Source organism: Rhinoraja longicauda, chromosome 10 (assembly GCF_053455715.1).
Source record: "Rhinoraja longicauda isolate Sanriku21f chromosome 10, sRhiLon1.1, whole genome shotgun sequence".
Taxonomy (NCBI): Eukaryota; Metazoa; Chordata; class Chondrichthyes; order Rajiformes; family Arhynchobatidae; genus Rhinoraja; species Rhinoraja longicauda.
In genome coordinates, this window is record NC_135962.1 from 59,771,306 (window position 1) to 59,798,861 (window position 27,556).

At 50.4% G+C, this 27,556-nt stretch overlaps 1 protein-coding gene across 1 annotated transcript in view; it reads right to left on the reverse strand.

Annotated features, from left to right (window-relative positions):
* LOC144597535 (G-protein coupled receptor 65-like) overlaps positions 1–26,032 on the reverse strand; it is a 54,580-nt gene extending 28,548 nt beyond the window's left edge. Inside the window, exon 1 of the mRNA XM_078407014.1 lies at positions 25,795–26,032. Coding sequence (XP_078263140.1) covers positions 25,795–25,855 — 61 coding nt within the window. The 5' untranslated portion in view covers positions 25,856–26,032. The remainder of the gene's footprint in view (positions 1–25,794) is intronic.
* Between the last annotated feature and the right edge of the window lie 1,524 nt (positions 26,033–27,556).

Here is a 27,556-nt window from a genome sequence, read left to right on the forward strand (position 1 = left end):
AATGGGTTGAGACCCTTCAGACTGATGTCAGGGGGGCGGGAAAAGGAAGGATATAGGTGGAGACAGGAAGATAGAGGGAGAACTGGGAAGGGGAGGGGAAGAGCGGGACAGAGGAACTATCTAACGTTGGAGAAGTCAGATAGTCTGAAGACAGGTCCCAACCCCAAAAGCCATCTGTCTTTTCATTATCATTATCATAATCACAATAATACTTTATTAGCAAAGTATGTTTTGCAACATACGAGGAATTTCATTTGCTGTCTCAAAGGACGGAATGGCCTCCTCCTGCAGCTGTTGTCTATGTTTGGATGGAGTGGGCATGTGGCATACAGTCATACCAATAAAAAGCACCAGGACACACAAAATACATTTTAACATGAACATCCCCCACAGTGACTCCTCCACATTCCTCACTGTGATGGAAGGCGAAGAAAAGTACAATCTCTTCCCTTCTTTGTCCTCCCGTGGTCGGGGGTCTCAAGCCTTCCGTTGACGGGACGATCTTGGCTCCCGTAGCCAGCAGTCAGGCCCTCCACGTTCGGGCGATCAAGCTCCTGTATCAGGGGGATCTCAGCTCCCCCACGCCGGGCGATCTACCCCGGGCCGGGGCTGGTCAAACCTCCTGTGGCTTGCAGCTTCCCGACATCGGTCTCTACCCGAGACTGCGGGCTCCTCGATGGTGAAATCCGCAGGCCGCGGTTGGAGCATCGATCCCAGGCAAGGGATCGCAGGCTCCGATGGTAAGTCCACGCCCCACGGTGGGGCTCAAAGTCAGTCTCAAGCAAGGCCGCCAGCTCCACGATGTTAGGCCGCAGAGCGACCGGAGATACGATCCGGAAAACAATCGCATCTCCGGCAAGGTAAGAGATTGAAAAAAAGTTTCCCTCGACCCCCTCCCCCAACCCCCACGCCCCACATAAAACAAACCAGAGAACATTAACACAGACTTTTAAAACACGCTAAAAATAACAAAAAAGACGAAAAGACAGACAGACCGTTGGCGAGGCTGCCTTCGCTGACGGCGCCACCCAGTGGAATGACAGTCAGAATCTTTTACCTCAGGGTGGAAATGTCAAATACTGGAGGGCACAGCTTTAAGTTGAGAGGGGGAAAGTTTAAAGATGAGTGTCACAGGTTTCTTTTTACACACTTCTACCAGAAACATTTTCATCAGAAACTTCCATCACTTTCACTTCAAGAGTCAAGAGTGTTTTATTGTCAAAGTGGACCAAGTTGGGCCCAAACCTCGCTGAGTTACTCCAGCTTCTTGTGTTGTTACACCAGCTTTTTATAGGATGGTGTTAGTGTGCGGGGATCGCTGGTCGGCGCGGACCCGGTGGGCCGAAAGGGCCTGTTTCTGCGCTGTTTTTCTGAACTAAGCTAAACTAAACTAAGTTAACCGGATAATCAAGTCTTGTCAACAGTAACTGTTTTCCAATGACTTCATTCCTCGGAACACAGGAGGCTGAAGGGTGACGGATTAGAAGTGTACAAACTGAAGGATGCTGATGGGGTTAATGCACTGTCTGATACCCAGAGTAGGGGAATCAAGAACCAGGAGTGTTGGGATGAAGTGGGGTGGGGGGGGGGGAGAATTTAATAAGAACCCGAGGGTCAACTTCCATAGAGAGGGTGGTGGGTGTATGGAATGTGCAGTCAGAGAGGGTAGTTGAGGCAGGGACTATAACAACATGGACTACTGTGTGCAGTTTTGGTCTCCACATTTGAGGAAGGATATTCTTGCTATTGAGGGCGTGCAGCGTAGGTTTACTAGGTTAATTCCCGGAATGGCGGGACTGTCATATGTTGAAAGACTGGAGTGACTAGGTTTGTATACACTGGAATTTAGAAGGATGAGAGGGGATCTTATCGAAACATATAAGATTATTAAGGGGTTGGACACGTTAGAGGCAGGAAACATGTTCCCAATGTTGGGGGAGTCCAGAACTAGGGGCCACAGTTTAAGAATAAGGGGTAGGCCATTTAGAACTGAGATGAGGAAAAACCTTTTCAGTCAGAGAGTTGTGAATCTGTGGAATTCTCTGCCTCAGAAGGCAGTGGAGGCCAATTTTCTGAATGCATTCAAGAGAGAGCTAGATAGAGCTCTTAAGGATAGCGGAGTCAAGGGGTATGGGGAGAAGGCAGGAACGGGTAACTGATTGAGAATGATCAGCCATGATCACATTGAATGGCGGTGCTGGCTCGAAGGGCCGAATGGCCTCTTCCTGCACCTATTGTCTATTGTCTATAACATTTAAAAGACATTAGGGCAAGTACATGAATAGGAAAGGTTTAGAGGGATATGGGCCCAATACAGCAGGTTGGGGGCGAGTGTGGATCGGGTAACTTTGTCAGCATGTGCAAGTAGGGCCGAAGGGCCTGTTTCCATGTTGTAGTCGTAGTCATAAAGGCATAGAGTGATACAGTGTGGAAACAGGCCCTTCGGCCCAACTCGCCCACACCGGCCAACAATGTCCCAGCTACCCTAGTCCCACCTGCCTGCGCTTGGTCCATATCCCTCCAAACCTGTCCTATCCATGTACCTGTCCAATTGTTTCTTAAACGACGGGATAATCCCAGCCTCAACTACCTCCTCTGGCAGCTTGTTCCATACACCCACCACCCTTTGTGTGAAAAAGTTACCCCTCGGATTCCTATTAAATCTTTTCCCCTTCACCTTGAACCTATGTCCTCTGGTCCTCGATTCCCCTACTCTGGGCAAGAGACTCTGTGCGTCTACCCGATCTATTCCTCTCATGATTTTGTACATCTCGATAAGATCTCCCCTCATCCTCCTGCGCTCCATGGAATAGAGACCCAGCCTGCTCAACCTCTCCCTGTAGCTCACACCCTCTAGTCCTGGCAACATCCTCGTAAATCTTTTCTGAACCCTTTCAAACTTGACAAAACTTTCCTGTAACATGGTGCCCAGAACTGAACACAATATTCTAAATGCGGACTCACCAACGTCTTATACAACTGCAACATGACCTCCCAACTTCTACACTCAATGCTCTGACTGATGAAGGCCAAAGTGCCAAAAGCCTTTTTGACCACCTTATCTACCTGTGACTTGACCTTCAAGGAACCATGCACCTGTACTCCTAGATCCCCCTGCTCTACAACACTACCAGTGCACAGAGGTTTAAGGTGAGAGAAGAAAGATTTAATAGGGACCTGAGGGGGAAAGGTTTTTGCAGAGAGGGTGGTGGGTGTGATTTACACTGATCTTTTTCCCTGAAGAAGGGTCTCGACCCTCTCTCCTGAGATGCTGCCTGACCTGCTGAGTTACTCCAGCATTTTGTGATCCCCTCTGATCTATTTCCCTCTCCTTTTCACACAGGAAGCACAGACATTGACAACGTGTTCTCCAGCGTGGAGCTGCCATTGCAGGGGCCCAGCTCCCAGACCTGGGTGTCTGAAGGTCTGGCTGCAGGAGGCCATTTGCTTCAGACAAACTCCAGGTAATTTCAAGCTGGGAGGCCAAGGCTCCCCCACCTCAGTAGGATTAGTCTGAGGTTTATTACTGTCACCTGTGCCGAGGTGCAGTGAAAAGCTTTGTTCTGCATGCCATACAAACTGATTTAGAAGGATGAGAGGAGATTTTATCAAAACGTATAAGATTATTAAGGGGTTGGACACGTTAGAAACATGTTCCCAATGTTGGGGGAGTCCAGAACCAGGGGCCACAGTTTAAGAATGAGGGGTAGGCCATTTAGAACTGAGATGAGGAAAAACATTTTCAGTCAGAGAGTTGTGAATCTGTGGAATTCTCTGCCTCAGAGGGCAGTGGAGGCCAATTCTCTGAATGCATTCAAGAGAGAGCTAGATAGAGCTCTTAAGGATAGTCAGGGGGTATGGAGAGAGGGCAGGAACAGGGTACTGATTGAGAATGATCAGCCATGATCACGTTGAATGGCGGTGCTGGCTCGAAGGGCCGAATGGTCTCCTCCTGCACCTATTGTCTATTGATCAGATAATACTGTACATATACGCCGATCAGCCAACACATTACGACCACTGACAGGCGAAGTGAATAACATTGATTGTCTTGTTACAATGGCACCTGTCAAGGGGTGGGATATATTAGGCAGCAAGTGAACAGTCAGTTCTTGATGTTGATGTGTTGGATGCAGGAGAAATGGGCAGGAGTAAAGCCCTGAGCGACTTTGACAAGGGCCAAATTGTTAAGGCCAGACGACTGGGTCAGAGCATCTCTGAAACGTCAAGGCTTGTGCGGTGCTCCCGGTCAGCAGTGGTGAGTAACGACCGACAGTGGTCCGGGGAGGGACAAACCACAAACCGGCGACAGGCAGGGTGTTGGGCGCCCAAGGCTCATCGATGCGCGAGGGCAACGAAGGCTATCCCGTCTGGTCCGAACCGACAGAAGGTCGACTGTGGCACAAGTCACAGAAAACTTTAATGGTGGTCACGGGAGGAATGTGTCACAATATACAGTGCATCGCACCCTGCTGTGTATGGGGCTGCACACGGAGGACCAACAGCATATTAGGCAGGTGGGCTCAACAGGTCATAATGTTTTGGCTGATCGGTGAATACAGTTGTCTAGCAAGGGTAGGGCAAAGACGAAGATAAATTGTCATAGTCACCCAGCAAGGAATCAGGTCCTGTGGCCCAACTTGCCCATGCCAACAAACATGCCCCATCTAAGCTAATCCCACCTGATCGTGTCTCAGTCCATCTCCCTCCAAGCCTATGCATGATCCTGTCTAAATGTCTTTTAGATGTTATTATAGTATGTTGGGAGAGTGCAGAATATAGTTCCCAGCGTTGTAGCGCATCACATCAACAAAGTCCAATGTCCGCACTAGGGCGTAAGTGAATCGGACAGTACCCTAGCTTATGGAAGGGCCGTTCAGAAGCCTGATAACAGAGGGGGAGAAGCTGTTCCTGAGTCTGGTGGTGCGCGCTTTCTGTATCTTCTGCAGAATGTGGGTGGTATCGTATTCACCGGAGTTTAGAAGGATGAGAGGGGATCTTATAGAAACGTGTAAAATTATAAAAGGACTGGACAAGCTAGATGCAGGAAAAATGTTCCCAATGTTGGGGTAGTCCAGAACCAGGGGTCACACAGTTTCAGAATAAAGGGGAAGCCATTTAAAACTGAGGTGAGAATGAACTTTTTCACCCAGAGAGTTGTGAATTTGTGGAATTCTCTGCCACAGAGGGCAGTGGAGGCCAATTCACTGGATGGATTTAAAAGAGAGTTAGATAGAGCTCTAGGGGCTAGCGGAATCAAGGGATATGGGGAGAAGGCAGGCACGGGTTACTGATTGTGGATGATCAGCCATGATCGCAATGAATGGCGGTGCTGGCTCGAAGGGCCAAATGGCCTCCTGCTGCACCTATTGTCTATGTTTCTATGTATTGTGGACAGTGAATAAATAGGTTTATCAAAAATGACAGCAGGATCTTGATCGGCAGGGCAAGTGGGCTGAGGGATGGCGAATGGAGTTTAATGCAGATACGTGTGAGGTGTTTGATTTTAGGAAGTCAAATTCACAATGAATGGCAGAGCCCTGGAGAGTGTTGGAAAGCAGAGGGATCTAGGAGTACAGGCACACAGTTCCCTGAAAGTGGCATGGCAGGGCACCTGGCAAATGGGACTTCAATTTGACTGAAGCAAATGGTCTCCTGGAGCAAGGGACTAGCTTAGATGGGCTAGCATCTTGGCCAGCATGGACGGGCTGGGCCGAAGGGCCTGTTTCTGTGCTCTATGACTCTCCACCACTGACCCATCGATGAAGATGGGTTCATGGGTCCTCAGCTTTTCCCATGTAAAGACCACGATCAGTTCCTCAGTCTTGGATTCCACAAGATGCTGGAGTAACTCAGCGGGTCAGGCAGCATCTCGGGAGAGAAGGAATGGATGATGTATCGGGCCGAGACCCTTCTTCAGACTGATGTCATGGGAGGGGGCGGAACAAAGAAGTCCAGTCAAGTTTATTTGTCACATGCACATACTGGATGTGCACTGAAATGAAAGGTTACCCACAGTCCACCAATAGAGCAATAAAAATAAGCAATAACACACACAATCACAACCAACACCAGACAAAAAGAAACATCCATCACAGTGAGTCTCCTCCAGTCACCTCCTCACTGTGATGGAAGGCCAGAATGTCTTCCCCTGCCGTCTTCTCCCGCGGTCAGGCTGTTGAAGTTGCCACGTTCCAGGCCGCGCCGGACGGTGAAAGATAGGATGTAGTTGGAGACAGGAAGACCAGTGGGAGAACTGGGAAGGGGAGGGGGGGGAATAGAGAGGGGAAAGCAGGAACTATCTGACGTTGGAGAAGTCAATGTTCATACCGCTGGGGTGTAAACTACCCAAGCCAAATATGAGGTGCTGTTCCTCCAATTTGCTCTGGGCCTCACTCTGACAATGGAGGAGGCCCAGGACAGAAAGGTCAGAATGGGAGGGGGAGTTGAAGTGCTGAGCCACCGGGAGATCAGGTTGGTCGAGACGGACTGAGCGGCGGTGTTGAGCGAAACGATCGCCGAGCCTGCGCTTGGTCTCGCCGATGTAGAGAAGTTATAGACAATAGACAATAGGTGCAGGAGGAGGCCATTCGGCCCTTCGAGCCAGCACCGCCATTCAATGTGATCATGGCTGATCATTCTCAATCAGTACCCCGTTCCTGCCTTCTCCCCATACCCCCTGACTCCGCTATCCTTAAGAGCTCTATCCAGCTCTCTCTTGAATGCATTCAGAGAATTGGCCTCCACTGCCTTCTGAGGCAGAGAATTCCATAGATTCACAACTCTCTGACTGAAAAAGTTTTTCCTCATCTCAGTTCTAAATGGCCTACCCCTTATTCTTAAACTGTGGCCCCTTGTTCTGGACTCCCCCAACATTGGGAACATGTTTCCTGCCTCTAACGTGTCCAACCCCTTAATAATCTTATACGTTTCAATAAGATCCCCTCTCATCCTAAATTCCAGTGTATACAAGCCTAGTCGCTCCAGTCTTTCAACATATGAAAGTCCCGCCATTCCGGGAATTAACCTAGTGAACCTACGCTGCACGCAAGTTATAATGGGACTGGCTTAGATGGTCGGCATGGACGAGTTGGGCCCCAAGGGATCTGTTTCCATGCCCATGACTCTTCCATCTATACCTGTGTTGGAGCTACCTTGCGTAACTTTGTTTATTGGTTTTACAGTTACATCATTCTCGAAGATTCAGTGGTGGAATCAATGGTCAACATCTCACCAGGTATGTTTAGTTTAGAGATACAGCGTGGAAACAGGCCCTTCAGCCCACCGTGTGTACGATGACCATCAATCACCCTGTTCACACGAGTTCCATGTTATCCCACGTTTTCATCCACTCCCTGCACACACCAGGGGCAATTTACAGAGGCCGATTAACCTACAAACCCACACGTCTTTGGGAAGTGGGAGGAAACAGATTATTGTCTCAATGGTGTCAGGTTAGGTAAAGGGGAAGTGCAGCGAGACCTGGGTGTCCTTGTACACCAGTCACTGAAAATAAGCGTGCAGGTACAGCAGGCAGTGAAGAAAGATAATGGCATGTTGGACTTCTTTCTTTAGAGGATTTGAGCATTGGAGTAAAGAGTAAAGAGGTTCTTCTGCAGTTGTACAGGGCCCTGGTGAGACCACATCTGGAGTATTGTGTGCCGTTTTGGTCTTCTAATTTGAGGAAGGACGTCCTTGCTATTGAGGCTATGCAGCGTAGGTTCACCAGGTTAATCCCCGGGATGGCTGGACTGTCATACGAGGAAAGATTGGAAAGACTGGGCTTGTATTTATTCACTGGAGTTTAGATGGATGAGAGGGGATTTTAGCGAGATGTATAAAATTATAAAAGGACTGGACAAACTAGAAGCAGGAAAAATGTTCCCAATGTTGGGGGAGTCCAGAACCAGGGGCCACACCGTCTAAGAATAAAGGGGAAGCCATTTAAAACTGAGGTGGGAAGTAACTTTTCCACCCAGAGAGTTGTGAATTTGTGGAATTCTCTGCCACAGAGGGCAGTGGAGGTCAATTCACTGGATGGATTTAAAAGAGAGTTAGATAGAGCTCTAGGGGCTAGTGGAATCAAGGGATATATGGAGAAGGCAGGCACGGGTTACTGATTGTGGATGATCAGCCATGATCACAATGAATGGCGGTGCTGGCTCGAAGGGCCACTTGGCCTCCTCCTGCATCTATTTTCTATGTATCATTCGTGTAAAGGGGTGACCAGAACTGCACACAATACTCCAAACGCAGCCTGACTTACTTCTGGGCTGATTCACCCTCTCTGTGCCCCGGGTGAGATGTAACTGCGTGTCATTTTGCCCTCACAGGAGACAACCCCTACACCCGCCAACCGGTTCCGGAGGTATCGAGGAGATCCCTGCCTTCGACTCCTTGCACCCCTGAAAAGGACCAGGTAACATTTGGAGACAAGCAACTGCAGATGCTGGTGTACAAAGGAAGACACAGAGTGCTTCCAGAACCAGGGGCCACAGTTTAAGAATAAGTGGTAGGCCATTTAGAACGGAGACGAGGAAAAACTTTTTCAGTCAGAGAGTTATGAATCTGTGGAATTCTCTGCCTCAGAAGGCAGTGGAGGCCAAGTCTCTGAATGCATTCAAGAGAGAGCTAGATAGAGCTCTTAAGGATAGCGGAGTCAGGGGGTATGGGGAGAAGGCAGGAACGGGGTACTGATTGTGGATGATCAGCCATGATCACATTGAATGGTGGTGCTGGCTCAAAGGGCCGAATGACCTACTCCTGCACCTATTGTCTATTGTAACTCAGTGAGTCAGGCAGCATCTGTGGAGAACATGGATAGGTGGGTATTTGATAGATCAGGTAGATAGTGAAAGGCAGAAGAGACTAGATGGGCTGAAAGGCGTGATTCTGCCCCGATGACATGAACTTATCAACATAGATAGGTGATGTTCGAGATGGGACCTTTCTTTAGACTGCTTGTAAGGAGTGGGGGGGGGGGGTTGATATAGGTGAGGGCTTTTTTTAGTTTGGCAGGCGGTTGAACAAAGGCCAGAGATGTAAAGACAGCAGGTGTGTGACAAAAGGATTAAAGAGTTGTAAGTTGTGAAGCTAGAGGATGGAATGTAGGTCGAGGGGGGGGGGGGGGGGGGGGGGGGATAAATAGGTGTATCTCCACTCTAAAGAAGGTTCTGACCGGAAACATCACCTGTCCATGTTCAAGTTCATAAGTCATAGGAGCAGAATTAGGCCATTTGGCCCATCAAGTATACTCCGCCCAATAAGTCATGGCTGATCTATCATTCCCTCTCAACCCCATTCTCCTGCCTTCTCCCCATAACCCCTGACACCCGTACTAGTCGAAAATCTGTCAATCTCCACCTTCAAAGTACCTCTTGTCTTGGCCTCCATCACTGCCCGTGACCACGAAATCCACAGATTCACCACCCTCTGACTAAAGAAATTCCTCCTCAGTTCCTTTCCAAAGGTACGTCCTTTTATTCTAAGGCTGTGCGCGCACGTCTTTGGGATGTCCCACCTCCTTGAACCCCACACAGTGGAACAAGAGGCCATTCAGCCCAACTGAGACAGACCACCAATGAATCATTCCACTGGCCGCCCCTCCATCAACATAGTGGAAAAAAGAGAAGTCCCGTACTTTAGTTTAGTTTAGAAATACAGCGCGGTAACAGGCCCTTCGGCCCACCGGGTCCGCGCCGACCAGTGATCCCCGCACACTAACACTATCCTACACCCACCAGGGACAATTTTTACATTTGCCCAGCCAATTAACCTACAAACCTGCACGTCTTCGGAGTGTGGGAGGGAACCGAAGATCTCGGAGAAAACCCACGCAGGTCACGGGGAGAACGTACAAACTCCGTACAGACGGCGCCCGTAGTCGGGATGGAACCCGGGTCTCCGGCGCTGCATTCGCTGTGAGGCGGCAACTCTACCGCTGCGCTACCGTGACCGCCCGAACAGAGAGAGTGTTGCTGACACCTTAATACTTCAGTCAGTCTGAAGAAGAGACCCGAGCTGAAACGTTGTCTGTCCATTCCCTCCACAGACGCAGCCTGACCTGCTGAGTTCCTCCGGCTCTTTTGCGTTTTGCTCAAGGTTCCAGCACCTGCAGTTCCTTGTGTCTCCACTTTAAAATGACAGTTCCCTTGTTTCATAAAATGATTTGTACCACTCAGTTGGGATTGCCAACTGTCCCGTATGAGCCGGGGCATCCAGTTTATTGGGTTAAATTTGTTTGTCTCGTACGGGACCGCCCTTGTCCCGTCTTAGGTCCGGGGGGCGCTGTAGGCCTGGGGGCCGCTGCAGGCCGGACGCTGCAGGCCCGGACACTGCAGGCCCGGACACTGTAGGCCCGGCCCCTGTAGGTCCAGGCGCCGCTGCAGGCCCGGACACTGCAGGCCCGGACACTCCAGGCCCGGACACTGCAGGCCCGGACACTGCAGGCCCGGACACTGCAGGCCCGGACACTGCAGGCCCGGATACTGCAGGCCCGGACACTGCAGGCCCGGACACTGCAGGCCCGGACGCCGCTGCAGGCCCGGACACTGCAGGCCCGGACACTGCAGGCCCGGACACTGCAGGCCCGGACACTGCAGGCCCGGACACTGCAGGCCCGGACACTGCAGGCCCGGACACTGTAGGCCCGGACACTGTAGGCCCGGGGGCCGCTGCAGGCCCGGACAGTGTAGGCTAACAAAGTGCGTTCGGGGAGCGGGGCCAAGTGTGTTCGCCTAACGGAGGTTGCGTAGCAACCCACCTCCCGGCCCGGGTGGTGGAGCGGCAGCACGTGGCCGGTGGCTGGGTGGGGTCACGTGGGCCGCGGGGCGGTGACGTCACCTTTTGTCCCTTATTTGTGCGTGAGGAAGTTGGCAATGCCTTACACTCAGTGTAAATAAAGCATCAATTAGTTAGCTCGGAGTTAGATGTTCCAATGTTGAAGGTATTATTAGAGACGGCATAGAGCGTTGGAACACCCTGCATCTTGCACTTAGCTGCACTTAAAGCAAATAGTCAGATTACGTACGTCAAGGCAGGTGTTTATTTTACTTGCAAGGATTCTATACAACGTGGAGCTGTATCGCTCCGAATATTTCACCGGCGGCCTGTTGCCTGACAGCAATGGAAATAAAGCACCTAGTTCATCACAGTCAAAGCCTTGGCCTCCCGGCTCTGTGTAATTAACGGAGCTCTTGTGTGTCAAGGACCAGCCTGATGTATTATCTTCACCAGCAGATGAAAGCCCCAGGGCAGACCAGCAACACGATTCTGTCTCCAAGCTTGAAAGAGGCTCCCAGAACATTAGCTGCAAAATTAAAGCTCTCTCTTCGGTCCTCAGTGTATAGGCGAGGCTGGGGTTGCCAACTGCCCCGTATTAGGGGCTAAAATCCTGTGTTTTGGGCTAAATTGGTTGGGCTAGAGTGGCCTTGAGAAAGCAGAACATAGAACAGTGCAGCACAGGAACAGGCCCTTCGGCCCACAATGTCCTCTGCCTGCACATGATCCATATCCCTCCATTCCCTGCATATCCATGTGCCTGTCTGAAAGCCTGTTAAACACCACTGTCGTATCAGCCTCCACTGTCGTATCAGTCTCCACCCTGGCAAGGTCATAAGTGATAGGAGTAGAATTAGGCCATTCAGCCCATCTGGTCTACTCCACCATTCAATCATGGCCGATCTATCTCTCCCTCCTAACCCCATTCTCCTGCCTTCTCCCCATAACCCCTGACATATGTACTGATCAAGAATCTATCAATCTCTGCCTTAAATATATCCACTGACTTGGCCTCTACAGGTTTCTGTGGCAAAGAATTCCACAGATTCACCACCCTCTGACTAAAGAAGTTTCTCCTCATCTTCTTCCTAAAAGAACGTCCTTTAATTCTCGCCCCGTGCATCTCTGTTAAACTTTGCCACCATCGCCTTTAAGTTGTGTCCTCTAGTCTTTGACATTTCCTCCCTGGGTAAATGGTTTTGAAAATGGAGGTTACTGTTTACAAATTCTGGCCATCATCCCATTACATAGAAACATAGAAAAATAGGTGCAGGAGGAGGCCATTCGGCCCTTCAATCCAGCACCACCATTCAATACAATCATGACTGATCATCCAGAATCAGTACTCCGTTCCTGCTTTTCCCCCCATATCCCTTGATTCCGTTAGCCCCAAGAATTAAATCTAACCCTCTCTTGAATACATCCAGTAAATTGGCCTCCACTGCCTTCTAAGGCAGAGAATTCCACAGATTCGCAACTCTCTGGGTGAAAAAAGTTTTTCCTCATCTCAGTCCTAAATGCCTCCCCCTTATTCTTAAACTGTGACCCCCTGGTTCTGGACTCCCCCAACATTGGGAACATGTTTCCTGCCTCTAACGTGTCCAACCCCTTAATAATCTTATATGTTTCGATAAGATCCCCTCTCATCCTTCTAAATTCCAGTGTATACAGGAAGACTAGTGGGAGAACTGGGAAGGGGGAGGGGATGGAGAGGGAAAGCAGGGACTATCTGAAGTTAGAGAAGTCAATGTTCATACCGTTGGGGTGTAAACTACCCAAGCGAAATATGAGGTGCTGTTCCTCCAATTTGTGCTGGGCCTCACTCTGACAATGGAGGAGGCCCAGGACAGAAAGGCCAGACTGGGAGTGGGAGGGGGAGTTGAAGTGCTGAGCCACCGGGAGATCAGGTAGGTTAAGATGGGCGGACTGAGCGGAGGCGTTGAGTGAAACGACCGCCGAGCCTGCGCTTGGTCTCGCCGATGCCGCGAGGTTGACGCGCTGTGGGGCGGATGGTGCTAACGTCGGTCTGGCGGTAACGCTGCTGGCTGTGTGGCCCTTCCCCTCAGGAGCCCGTGCTGTCTCAGCGGGTGATGGAGCTGTCCCGGGTGGTGGAGGACGGGCTGCGGGAAGCGTGCCGCCAAGGCCAAGGGAGCGACCTTCCCAAAACGCTGGACACGGCTCTGGCGAAGGAACGGCTACGCTGCATCCAGGGAATGATGCAGGAGGTGGAGGACAAGGTGTGGCAGGCTGAACGACAGAAACAATCCCGCAGTCGGCAAGACAGGTGAGTCAAAGACAGGTGAGTCCAAGACAGGTGAGTCCAAGACTGGACTCCACACAAGAATTCCACACTGGAATTTAGAAGGATGAGGGGGGATCTTATTGAAACGTATAAGATAATTAGGGGATTGGACACATTAGAGGCAGGAAACATGTTCCCAATGTTGGGGGAGTCCAGAACAAGGGGCCACAGTTTAAGAATAAGGGGTAGGCCATTTAGAACGGAGATGAGGAAGAACTTTTTCAGTCAGAGAGTGGTGAAGGTGTGGAATTCTCTGCCTCAGAAGGCAGTGGAGGCCAGTTCGTTGGATGCTTTCAAGAGAGAGCTGGATAGAGCTCTTAAGGATAGCGGAGTGAGGGGGTATGGGGAGAAGGCAGGAACAGGGTACTGATTGAGAGTGATCAGCCATGATCGCATTGAATGGCGGTGCTGGCTCGAAGGGCTGAATGGCCTACTCCTGCACCTATTGTCTATTGTCTATTGTCTAAGACAGGTGAGTCCAAGACAGGTGAGTCCAAGACAGGTGAGTCCAAGACAGGTGAGTCCAGGACAGGTGATTCAAAGACAGCTCAGTCAAAGACAGGTCAGTCAAAGACAGCTCAGTCAAAGCTTGCAAACAAGCAAAGACACAAAGTGCTGGAGTAACTCAGCGGGTCCATGTTCTCCAGAGATGCTGCCTGACCCGCTGAGTTACTCCAGCACTCTGTGAAACGTCACCTATCCATGTTCTCCACAGATGCTGCCTGACCCGCTGAGTTACTCCAGCACTCTGTGAAACGTCACCTATCCATGTTCTCCACAGATGCTGCCTGACCCGCTGAGTTACTCCAGCACTCTGTGAAACGTCACCTAACGGTTTTCTCCAGAGATGTTGCCTGACCCGCTGAGTTACTCCAGCACTCTGTGTCTAGCTTTGCTATGAAGAAACATCTTCTTTGGGATGTGGGGGGGAAACTGGAGAACCTGGAAGAAACCCACAGGGTCAGAGGGAGAACATGCAAACTCCACGCATACGAACAGCGCCCGCGGTCAGGAATGAACCCAGGTCACTGGCGCTGTGAGGCAGTGGCTCCACCAGTTGTGGTCTCTCAGCCTTTGATGCACTCGAGGCACATCCATTACTGGGAGACCAATGCTGAGCGTTAAATGCCACATTCCAGGCTCGACAAGGAAAGAAGCTTCCTTGCCTGCCCAACCTGATCACCAGATCAAATGCATGACCCAAAACAACCCAGAGCTCTCATGGCCACCAGAACTGCTTTCAAGTTCCAGATTGAAATGGCTCACTGTGATCATGTTGGCTGGCTCAAAGGGCCGAATGACCTCCTCCTGCACCTATTGTCTATTGTCTATTGAATGAATTAATTGAACGGGCGGTCACGGTGGCGCAGCGGTAGAGTCGCTGCCTTACAGCGAATGCAGACCCGGGTTCCATCCCGACTACGGGCGCCGTCTGTGCGGAGTTTGTACGTTCTCCCCGTGACCTGCGTGGATTTTCTCCGAGATCTTCGGTTTCCTCCCACACTCCAAAGACGTGCAGGTTTGTCGGTTAATTGGCTTGGTAAATGAAAAATATGTCCCTAGTGGGTGTAGGATAGTGTTAATGTGCGGGGATCGCTGGGCGGCATGGACCCGGTGGGCCGAAAGGGCCTGTTTCCGCGCTGTATATCAAAAATTAAACAAACGTAAATTCCCCTGGTGCCTTGGCGCCTGGTACAAATCTCCAGGCAGTTTGTTAGTTCGATGCTTTGATCAGCCTGCAGTGGGAATTAAACTGGGATTTGGTGCATTGAAAACTGAAGACTCTCTCAGACGCCAAGTTCAAGAGTTAAGAGTGTTAAACTGTCAAATGGAACAATGAAATTCGTACTTGCAGCAGTGCAATCATCAAGAAACAAACCCAAAAAACAAGTTCAATAAATAAAAGTCTCCAATACAGGAAAGGTTCATTAGTTCATAAGTTGTCGGAGCAGAATTAGGCCATTCGGCCCATCAAGTCTACTCTGCCATTCAATCGTGAATGGTCTACCTTCCCCCCTCAACCCCATTCTCCTGCCTTCTCCCCATAACCCCTGCCGTCCTGAATCTATCAATCCCCACCTTAAATATATCCCCTGACTTGGCCTCCACAGCCTTCTGTGGCAACGAATTCCACAGATTCACCACCCTCTGACTAAAGAAATTCCTCCTCATCTCCTTCCTAAAGGAATGTTCTTTAATTCTGAGGCTGTGCCCTCTGGTCCTAGACTCTCCCACTAGTGGAAACATCCTCCCCACATCCACTCTATCCAGGCCTTTCACTATTCGGTAACTTTCAATGAGGTCCCCACTCATGCTTCTAAACTCCAGCGAGTACAGGCCTAGTGCCAACAAACGCTCATTGTTGGTTAACCCACTCATTCCTGGGATAATTCTTTTGATGGTGGGGATCCTTGAAATGCCACTTGTTTAGTTTAGTTTAGAGATACAGCACGGAAACAGGCCCTTTCGGCCCACCGGGTCCGAGCCGGCCAGCGATCCCCGCACACTAACACTATCCTACACCCACTAGGGACAATTTTTGCATTTATACCAAGCCAATTAACCTACAAACCTGCACGTCTTTGGAGTGTGGGAGGAAACCGAAGAGATCGGGGAATACCCACACAGGTCACGGGGAGAACGTACAAACTCCGTACAGACAGCACCCGTAGTCGGGATGGAACCCGGGTCTCCGGCGCTGCATTCGCTGTAAGGCAGCAACTCGACCGCTGCGCCACCGCGCCACCTTCTTGAGGCAGTGCCTCATGTAAATGCTTGGAAGGGTAGGGAGGTCTCTACCTCCCTCAGCGGACCCTCAGTGACCTGCCCTTCTACTTTTTCTGTCTTTAGAAACGCGGACCAAATGTCAACTGAAGGGACAGTCCTGGAGCTGCAACTTATCCAGCAGAAACTGGCCCTGATCCAACTGAAGCAGCAGTTCTCACAGGTGAAAACACAGCTTCACCTGAATAACCTGCAGGTATACCTTCCTTCCCTTCCTCGCTGGGCTTGGTGGGGCACGAGGGAGGTCACAATCTAATCTTGGAACACAAGCTTGAAAGGGTTCGGAAAAGATTGACGAGGATGTTGCCAGGACTAGAGGGTGTGAGCTACAGGGAGAGGTTGAGTAGGCTGGATCTCTATTCCATGGAGCGGAATCTCTCTATCACTATCTCTCTATCTCTCTATCTCTCTATCACTCTATCTCTCTATCACTCTATCACTCTATCTCTCTATCTCTCTATCACTATCACTCTATCACTCTCTCTATCTCTCTATCACACTCTCTCTATCACTCTCTATCACTCTCTCTATCACTCTATCTCTCTATCTCTCTATCTCTCTATCCCTCCATCTCTCCATCTCTCTATCACTCGATCACTCGATCACTCTATGACTATGACTCTAGCCTGGCTCTCTCTGCAGCTCAGGCCCTGGAGTCCTGACACCAGCCTTGTAAATCTTCCCTGCGCCCTCTCCAGCTTAGTGGCACAGTTGCTGGACTTACCACACACTGACTTTCTCCAAAGCCTTGGTTGGGCCTAAAGTGGGGACTGAGTTCCTCAGCCTGGCCACATCATCTTGTCGTTTGCCCTGTCTAAAACACTTAGTTTAACTAACTATTGTAACGTGTACCGTAGTTCAATGAAAAGCTTTTTTGTTGCGTGCTCCCCAGGCAGAGAAAAGACCATCTATATGCTAAACCTCTCTGTTTGTTTGTTTGTTTGATCCTGAACTACAACCAAAACGGTACACGACAGCTCGACAATTTTAGGCCCACCTTACTCACCGTCATCCCTTTGGTACTAATGGAAGAAGTTTCATTGAAATCAGTGTTATATTTTAAAAGTTATTCACATTTTAAAGTTTAAATCTATCTCCAAGGGAGGGGGGAGGGATGGAGGGGGTAGAGAGAGGATAAGGGGGGTTGAGGGGAAGGGGGAGGGGTGGAGGGAGAGGGGGGGGGAGTGGGGGGGAGATGGGAGCGGGGAGGGGGGAGGAGAGGGTGCTGCACCAATGCAGGAGAGGTTTGGGCCCAGCTTGGTCTAGTACATGATTACAATTAAGCCATCCACAGTGAACAGACACAGGATAAAGGGAATGCATAGAAGGTTTCACAAAATGCTGGAGTAACTCAGCGGGTCAGGCAGCATCTCAGGAGAGAAGGAATGGGTGACGTTTCGGGTCGAGACCCTTCTTCAGACTGATGTCAGGGGGGAGGGAGAAAGGAAGGATATAGGTGGAGACAGGAAGACAGTGGGAGATCTGGGAAGGAGGAGGGGAAGAGAGGGACAGAGGAACTATCTAAAGTTGGAGAAGTCAATGTTCATACCGCTGGGCTGCAAACTGCCCAGGCGAAATATGAGGTGCTGTTCCTCCAATTTCCGGTGGGCCTCACTATGGCACTGGAGGAGGCCCATGACAGAAAGGTCAGACTGGGAGTGGGAGGGGGAGTTGAAGTGCTCAGCCACCGGGAGATCAGGTTGGGTAAGGCGGACTGAGCGAAGGTGTTAAGCGAAATGATCGCCGAGCCTGCGTTTGGTTTCGCCGATGTAAAGAAGTTGACATCTAGAGCAGCGGATACAATAGATGAGGTTGGAGGAGGTGCAGGTGAACCTCTGTCTCACCTGGAAAGACTGTTTGGGTCCTTGGATGGTGTTGAGGGGGGGAGGTAAAGGGACAGGTGTTGGATAAAGGGAATAACGTTTAGTGCAAAGCAATGTCTGACTAAAGATAGTCCAAAGGTCTCCAATGAGGTAGATGGGAGGTCAGGACCGCTCTCTAGTTGGTGGTAGGATGGTTCAGTTGCCTGATAACAGCCGGGAAGAAACTGTCCCTAAATCTGGAGGTGTGCATTTTCACACTTCTTGTCCATCTTGCCCGATGGGAGAGGGGAGAAGAGGGAATGACTGGGGTCATCTTCGATTATGCTGCTGGTCTTGCCGAGGCAGCGTGAGGTGTAGATGGAGTCAATGGAAGGTAGACACAAAATGTTGGAGTAACTCAGCGGGTCAGGCAGCTTCTCGGGAGAGAAGGAATGGGTGACGTTTCGGGTCGAGACCCTTCTTCTGACTGAAGAAGGGTCTTGACCCGAAACGTCACCTATTCCTTCTCTCCCGAGATGCTGCCTGACCCGCTGAGTTACTCCATCATTTTGCGTCTGCCTTCGATTTGAACCAGCGTCTGCAGTTTTCTTCCTGCACGTCAATGGGAGGGAGGTTGGCTTGCTTTTGATGGTCTGGGCTGCCACCACAATTCTCTGCGATTCTCTCTCTGGAGGAGCTGTCATCGTTGGGCAAGGGTCGGCTTCTAAACATGTTGGTGATCTGCAGGGCCGGTCACAACAGGGCAGGAAACCCCTGTCACCTCTGGTCCCTGATGCGGCCCAGTTACTGTGCGTAGAGCTCGACGTGGACCCAGAACAGCTGAGATGCATCTTGGAACTCGATCCGTCAGGAACCCCCGTGGTGAAGTCACCTGAATTTCCGTTACTGGCTGAGGGAGATCTGTAAGTATGATCGTGACTGGTGGGGAGGTCCTGGGGTTGCCAACTGTCCCGTATTAGCAGGGACATCCCGTATGTTGGGCTAAATTGGTTCGTCCCGTATGGGACCGCCCTTGTCCCGTATTAGGCCCAGATGGCACTGTAGGCCCGGACGCTGTAGTCCCGGACATTTTAGGCCTGGACGCTTTAGGCCCGGACAGTGTAGGCCCGGACAGTGTAGGCCCGGACAGTGTAGCCCGGGGGCCGTTGTAGGCTGTAGGAGCAGGCCCTTCGGCCCACCGAGTCCGTGCCGACCAGTGATCCCCACACACTAACACTATCCTACACACACTAGGGGCAATTTGTAATTTTTATCAAAGCCAATTAACATCTTTGGTTCTGTATGTCTTTGGAATTTTATTTTTGAAGGCGTGAGCAAAAGGTCGATCAGAGCAGAGCTGTAGATGTTGTGTACATGGACTTCAGTAAGGCATTCGACAAGGTTCCGAATGGTAGGCTGCTCTGGACGGTTAGATGGCATGGGATCCAAGGAGAGATAGCTGAATGGATAGCAAATTGGCTCCATGGAAGGAAGCAGAGGGTGATGGTGGAAGGTTGCCTCTCGGACTGGAGGCCTGTGACTAGTGGTGTGCCTCAGGGTTCGGTGCTGGGCCCGTTACTGTTTGTCATCCACATCAGTGATTTGGATGAAAACATACAGGGCAAGATTAGCAAGTTTACTGATGATACAAAAGTGGGTGGTTTTGCAGACAGTGAAGATGGTTGTGAAAGATTGTAGCAGGATCTGGATCGATTGGCCAGGTGGGCGGAGGAATGGTTGATGGAATTTAATACAGAGAAGTGTGAGGTGTTGCATTTTGGGACGTCGAACAAGGGCAGGACCTACACAGTAAATGGTAGTCCTCTGGGGAGTGTTGTAGAGCAGAGGGATTTAGGAGTACAGGTGCATGGTTCCTTGAAGGTGGAGTTGCAGGTAGATAAGGTGGTCAAAAAAGCTTTTGGCACTTTGGCCTTCATCGGTCAGAGTATTGAGTGTAGACGTTGGGAGGTCATGTTGCAGTTGTATAAGACGTTGGTGAGTCCGCATTTAGAATATTGTGTTCAGTTCTGGGCACCATGTTATAGGAAAGTTTTGTCAAGCTAGAAAGGGTTCAGAGAAGATTTACGAGGATGTTGCCAGGACTAGAGGGTGTGAGCTCCAGGGAGAGGTTGAGTAGGCTGGGTCTCTATTCCATGGAGCGCAGGAGGATGAGGGGAGATCTTATAGAGGTGTACAAATTCATGAGAGGAATAGATCGGGTAGATGCACAGAGTCTCTTGCCCAGAGTAGGGGAATTGAGGACCAGAGGACATAGGTTCAAGGTGAAGGGGAAACGATTTAATAGGAATCCGAGGGGTAACCGAAGGGCCTGTTTCCGCACTGTATCACTCTATGACTCTATGAATGTGGGAGAAAACCAGAGCAAGCGGAGAAAACCCACGCAGGTCACGGGGAGAACGTACAAACTCCGTACAGACAGCACCCATAGTCCGGATGGAACCCGGGTCTCCGGCGCTGTGAGGCAGCAACTCTACCGCTGCGCCACCGTGCCGGCCAATCTGCTGTAGAGGGAACTACCATAAATCTTCACTGCACCTTGCCAGGGCCTCATTTTGTCCATGGGATTTATTCCTCAGCCGTGATCCCCATTCTCCTCTTCTCCTCTGCAACTTTACAAAGGCCACTACACCTTCCCAGAGTTAGACACAAAACCAACCATCCACTTCAGCTCGGCTCCCAATTCATGTCTTGTAAATGTTGGCGTGTTTCCTTGACTTCCATTTTAAATACCTGCGCTGGCTTTCCCCGTGTTAAAAAAAGGTTGACCACACAACATGATAACGGGGACATTGCAGGAGTGGTGTAGAGCTCCCTGTCCCTCTTCGGCGATTTCTTAGGTGACTGCCGGCGACTGCAATGGTCTTAGCAGGTCGCCCAAAAACCGGTGACTGGACCCCCCCTCCCAAGACAATGTGTACGACAAGCTACAACAGCCTACCACCCAGTCGACGTCAAGCTACAGCAAGCTACCGACAACTGGCAACCCAGTCTGTGATGTATACATCACATAGCAGCTTTACCATATTGTTGCATGTATACATCACACAGTCATCACGAGTAGGACGTCCACCTACGACCGCACCGACAACCTACGACCACACGGGCGGCAACCCACGACAACCGAAGTCAACCTACGTCCACCCGCGACAAGCTACGACAAACTACGACCGTGTCGGCGACAACTGAAGACATTTCACGTCATTTTACCCTCCGGTTCTGACGCCGGTACCTGTCGCCGGTTGACGCCGTTTAACGTAGGTCGTCGCCAATGGAACCCACCGAAGTCAGCACCGGCGCCAACCTACATCTCCTGGCGACAACCTACGACAGCGCCCACGTCAGGGGACGTCAAGCTACGATCATTGGCGTCAAACCCACTGTCGCCGAGAGATTTGGAGACGACTCACGACCGTACAGGCGACACCCCGACGACCGTCTGGCAACAGCCTAATCGCCTGTAGACGCCCAAACAAATCGCCTAAGTGGGACAGATATCAGACTTCCAATATTGAGCGGGTGTTTTATGGCAGGTTAAATGTACACGTTAAAGATCGGGGGGGTGGGGGGGGGGGGAGGGGAGACTGCTGCTTTATCCCTGTCAAGGGGACGAGACACAGAGGGGGCGGCCTCGCGTGGCCATTTACGAACATGGAACAGTACAGCACAGGAACAGGCCTTTCGGCCCACAACGTCCATGCCAAACATGACGCAAGTCCAACTCATCTCCTCTGCCTGCGTGACCCTTATCCCTCCGTTTCCTACATATCCATGTGCCCGTCTAAAAGTCACTGTGGTCACTGTCCCCACCGCCACCCCTGGCAACACATTCCAGGCACCCACCACCCTCTGTGTAAAAATGTTTGCCCTGCACATCTCCATTACATTTTGCTCCTCTCACTTTGGGCGGTCACGGTGGCGCAGCGGTAGAGTTGCCGCCTTGCAGCGAATGCAGCGCCAGAGACCCGGGTTCCATCCTGACTACGGCTGCTGTCTGTACTGAGTTTGTACGTTCACTGCGTGGGTTTTCTCCGAGATCTTCGGTTTCCTCCCACACTCCAAAGACGTGCAGGTTTGTAGGTTAATTGGCTTGGTAAATGTAAAAATTGTCCCTAGTGGGTGTAGGATAGTGTTAGTGTGCGGGGATCGCTGGGCGGCAAGGACCCGGTGGGCCGAAAGGGCCTGTTTCCACGCAGTATCTCTAAACTAAACTAAACTAAACTTTGTAGTTATGCTGAATAGTGTTGGACATTCCCACCCGGGGAAGAAAGTTCTGACTGCCTGCCCTACCTACTACCTTCCTCTTTGATGACCCTCGGACTATCCTTGACCGGACTTTGCTGGCTTTACCTTGCACTAAACGCTATTCCCTTATCGTGTATCAATACACTGTAGATGGATCGACGGTAGTTGTAGTGGCAACCTCAATCATTACGATAAAGTCCTCTCCACCTGCCAACACTTCACGGAGGCTGGACTGATCGCAAACCAACAATAGATAGATCTTCACGACGTTTCGGCTTAATTAGTCGTTCATTGAAGTAGTAATACAAACAGATTTGTATGTATCCAAGCTTTCCTCTGGTCACAGGTCTGGTGAGAACTGTATCTCACCACAACTTCTCCGTGTCTCACCCCTCCCGTCTCTGCATTCCCAGATAGTACCTAGTCCTGACTCCTCCCAGTACCTAATAGCCAGAATTGACTGGAAGGAGGCCCTAGCAGCATAGGTTTACTAGGTTAAGATGGCTGTTTGTGTTTAAATTGTAATTGTGTGTCTTGTGTTCTTTAATGTCTACTGCTGGACCCTGACGTGAGAGGACGCTGGCGCTATTTGTTCGCCGCTTCTCCGTCAGGACAGTTCATCTGTTTGTTTTTATGTCATGACTGTTTTTGTAAAGCGTCTGAGCATTTGGAAAAGCGCTATATAAAATAAATGTTTATTATTATTATTATTATTATTATTTTTAATTCCCGGAATGGCGGGACTGTCATATGTTGAAAGACTGGAGCGACTAGGCTTGTATACACTGGAATTTGTAGAATATCCTTCCTCAAATTTGGAGACCAAAACTGCACACAGTACTCCAGGTGCGGTCTCACTAGGGCCCTGTACAACTGCAGAAGGACCTCTTTGCTCCTATACTCAACTCCTCTTGTTATGAAGGCCAACATTCCATTGGCTTTCTTCACTGCCTGCTGTACCTGCATGCTTCCTTTCAGTGACTGATGCACTAGGACACCCAGATCTCATTGTACGTCCCCTTTTCCTAACTTGACACCGTTCAGATAATACTCTGCCTTCCTATTCTTATCACCAAAGTGGATCACCACACACTTATCCACATTAAACTGCATCTGCCATGCATCCGCCCACTCACACAACCTGTCCAAGTCAACCTGCAACCTCATAGCATCTTCCTCACAGTTCACACTACCACCCAGCTTTGCATCATCTGCAAATTTGCTAATGGTACTTTTAATCTCATTTTATAATGGACTCTATATAATGCAATTGTGGGGAGGCAGCCTACATCTAAATAGAAACATGGAAAATAGGTGCAGGAGGAGGTCTTTTGGCCCTTCGAGCCAGCACCGCCATTCAATGTGATCATGGCTGATCATCCACAATCAGTAACCCGTGCCTGCCTTCTCCCCATATCCCTTGATTCCACTAGCCCCTAGAGCTCTATCTAACTCTCTTTTAAATCTATCCAGTGAATTGGCCTCCACTGCCTTCTGTGCCAGAGAATTCCACAAATTCACAACTCTCTGGGTGAGAAAGTTATTTTCCTTTCATAATTTTATACGTCTCTATGAGATCCCCTCTCTGGGGAGTCAGTGAGTATGGGGAGAAGGCAGGCACGGGACACTGATTGTGAATGATCAGCCATGATCACATTGATTCTGATTCTGATTCTGAATGGCGGTGCTGGCTCGAATGGCCGAACGTCCTCCTCCTGCACCTATTGTCTATTGTCTATCATCCATCTAAACTCCAGTGAATACAAGCCCAGTCGACCCATTCTTTCCTCATATGACAGTCCCGCCACCCCGGGGATTAACCTGGTGAGCCTACGCTGCACTGCCTCAATAGCAAGGACAATAACAATCTACTGATGTTGCTGACGTTCTGAATGGGGGGACGGATGTTCTCAGTATTTGTCTCTTTCCCAGGGTAATCGAGATCAATGGAGGATGTGCGCGGGATTGCTCCATGGATTGCCTGGAGCGGATGCTCGGAGGAGCGAGCAGGGCCCAGGTTCTGCTGCTGCGGACGGGGATGGGGCAGAGCAGCAAGCCGCTGGACGGTTCCTGCTCCCTGGAGATTGCCCTGAAGGAGCTGGCAAACCTGCAGTCGGAGTTCATCGCCACCAGTGTCGAGCTGTCGTCCCTCCGGGGCGAGAAGGAGCTGATCTCGTCCGAAATGGAGAAGTAGGTGTCACCCCCGAGAGCCCCCGAGCAAAATGGTCGCCTCAGCTCGCTCCCCCTGGCCCGGCCAACCCTGCCCCTCAGACGGGCTACGGCGCGCGGGGCTTTAGTTAGAGGGTCCCGTCACACACTCCCGGGGTCTGGTGCACAGAGCCGGTTCACGGGCTCGCCGGCCGCCCGTCGCTTCTGCGGCAAGGAAGAGACCGTGTTCCACGTGTACGCGCGGCGCGAGAGGTTGCAGCTCAGCCTGAAGAAGGGTCTTGACCCGAAGCGTCACCCATTCCTTCCCTCCCGAGATGCTGCCTGACCTGCTGAGTTACTCCAGCATCTTGTGAATAAATAGCAGCCCGTGTTCGAGTATCTGAAAGGGCTGCTCCTCAAGTTGTGGCTCCATTTTAGCCCCACGCTCCTGATATTTGGGGCACCCGGTACAGAGGGGGGAGGGTCGGGAGGGAGGGTTGGGAGGAGGGGGGGTCTCCCTGTCGGCCTGCTCCTGGGCCTGGCCAAGATGGCCGTTCGCGGGTCCAGGCAGCGGGTAGTCGACGGCCGCACCAAAGTCGGCTGCCCGCCCCTGTTCCGGGCCTACGTCCGTGCCCACGTGTCCCTGGAGAGGGAACACGCACACGCTGTGTCCACGGGGAAGCTGGAGGCCTTCCGTGTCCGCTGGTTGCCGCGGGAGACCGAGCGTAATAATGATGAGGACAACGTTATTTTAATATTGATGACTACTGTTTTGTGAAATGCCACAAAGGCAGTTTTCATCGTGTTACCCTTTTGTACGTTTGATGTTGCTTTCTGAATGAAAGTATTAGTATATATATATATTTTTAAATGGGGGTCAGACACAGAGTGAAGCTAGCGGGGTGGCAGATACTAACTCGCAACCTCCGAAGTGGACAACAGGTGGAGCTCTCAAATTGGGGGAACAATGAACTCGCAACGGCTTTAGCGGAAATAATCGTGCGTAAACGTCACAGCAATTATGTTTATTTTGAAAGGCTTACACCGATCAGCCAAAACATTACGACCACTGACAGGCAAAGTGAATAACATTGATTATCTTGTTACAATGGCACCTGTCGAGGGGTGGGATATATTAGGCAGCAAGTGAACAGTCAGTTCTTGAAGTTGATGTGTTGGATGCAGGAGAAATGGGCAGGAGTAAAGACCTGAGCGACTTTGACAAGGGCCAAATTGTTATGGCCAGACGACTGGGTCAGAGCATCTCTGAAACGGCAAGGCTTGTGGGGTGCTCCCGGTCAGCAGTGGTGAGTACCGACCGACAGTGGTCCGAGGAGGGACAAACCACAAACCGGCAACAGACAGGGTGTTGGGCGCCCAAGGCTCATCGATGCGCGAGGGCAACGAAGGCTATCCCGTCTGGTCCGAACCGACAGAAGGTCGACTGTGGCACAAGTCACAGAAAACTTTAATGGAGGTCACGGGAGGAATGTGTCACAATACACAGTGCATCGCACCCTGCTGTGTATGGGGCTGCACACGGAGGACCAACAGCATATTAGGCAGGTGGTCATAATGTTTTGGCTCGTCAGGTCGTGTAGTTTTGGCTGATTGGCGTATAACAGAAGCAGAAAAAAATAATATAGCAGATGTGTGCACTGCAGGGAAACAAGGCGATCATATCTGAAATCATGTTAAGATCTAATTATTACTTACCTCTGCCCCGAAAAAGCCTGGTGCAATTGTTCATTCTACGTTCCCACAGCCTTAGGGACATTTTCAGTCACGATTTGTCTTCCTGGTTGGCTGTGCTAATGCAATTTGCTCCGTTTCACTGGATTAAAGTGTTTATTTCCTTTCCCCAGCATTGTGCTCTCAAAACTGACCACGGGCATATTCAGATTTTTATCTGGCGAATTAAAAACAGAGTTAATGGCTCTATTTACACTTTGACTCCATCTGCACCTCACGCTGACTCGGCAAGGCCAGCAGCATAATCAAGGACCTGTCACACCCCCGGTCACCCACTCTTCTCCCCTCTCCCATCAGATGAGACCTACAGAAGTGTGAAAACGTACACCTCCAGATTCAGCAAACAGTTTCTTCCCGGCTGTTATCAGGCAACTGAACCGTCCCATCAACAAGTAGAGACATAGAAACATAGAAAATAGGCGCAGAAAGAGGCCATTTATCCCTGCGAGCCAGCACCGCCATTCATTGTGATCATGGCTGATCGTCCACAATCAGTAACCCGTGCCTGCCTTCTCCCCATATCCCTTGATTCCACCAGCCTAGAGCTCTATCTAACTCTCTCTTAAATTCACCCAGTGAATTGGCCTCCACTGCCTTCTGTGGCAGAGAATTCCACAAATTCACAACTCTCTGGGTGGAAAAGTTTTTTCTCACCTCAGTTTTAAATGGCCTCCCCTTTATTCCTAGACTGTGTGGCCCCTGGTTCTGGACTCCCCCAACATTGGGAACATTTTTCCTGCATCTAGCTTGTCCGGTCCTTTCATAATTTTATACGTCTCTATAAGACCCCCTCTCATCCTTCTAAACTCCAGTGAATATAAGCCCAGTCTTTCCAATCTTTCCTCATGTGACACCTATTATTATAGGAGACCTATTGTCTACCGCACTGGGGACCCTCGGACTATCTTTAATCGGGCTGTATCTTGCACTAAACATTATTCCCTTTATCCTGTATCTGTACACCGTGGGTGGCTCAATTGTAATCATGTAAAGACTTTCCGCAGACTCTGCTACCCAACAAGATCCTTTAGTTCAGTTTATTTTTTAATTTAGTTTAGAGATACGGCGCGGAAACAGGCCCTTCAGCCCACCAAGTCCACTCCGACCAGCGATCCCCGCACATTAACATTTATCTTCCACACACTAGGGACAATTTACACATGCCACCAAGCCAATTAACCTACAAACCTGTACGACTTTGGAGTGTGGGAGGAAACCGAAGATCTCGAAAAAAAAACCCACGCAGGTCACGGGGAGGACAATAGACAATAGGTGCAGGAGTAGGCCATTCAGCCCTTCGAGCCAGTACCCCGTTCCTGCCTTCTCCCCATACCCCCTCACTCCGCTATCCTTAAGAGCTCTATCTAGCTCTCTCTTGAAAGCATCCAACGAACTGGCCTCCACTGCCTTCTGAGGCAGAGAATTCCACACCTTCACCACTCTCTGACTGAAAAAGTTCTTCCTCATCTCCATTCTAAATGGCCTACCCCTTATTCTTAAACTGTGGCCCCTTGTTCTGGACTCCCCCAACATTGGGAACATGTTTCCTGCCTTTAATGTGTCCAATCCCCTAATTATCTTATATGTTTCAATAAGATCCCCCCTCATCCTTCTAAATTCCAGTGTATACAAGCCTAACTGCTCCAGCCTTTCAACATACGACTGTCCCGCCATTCCGGGAATTAACCTAGTGAACCTATGCTGCACGCCCTCAATAGCAAGAATA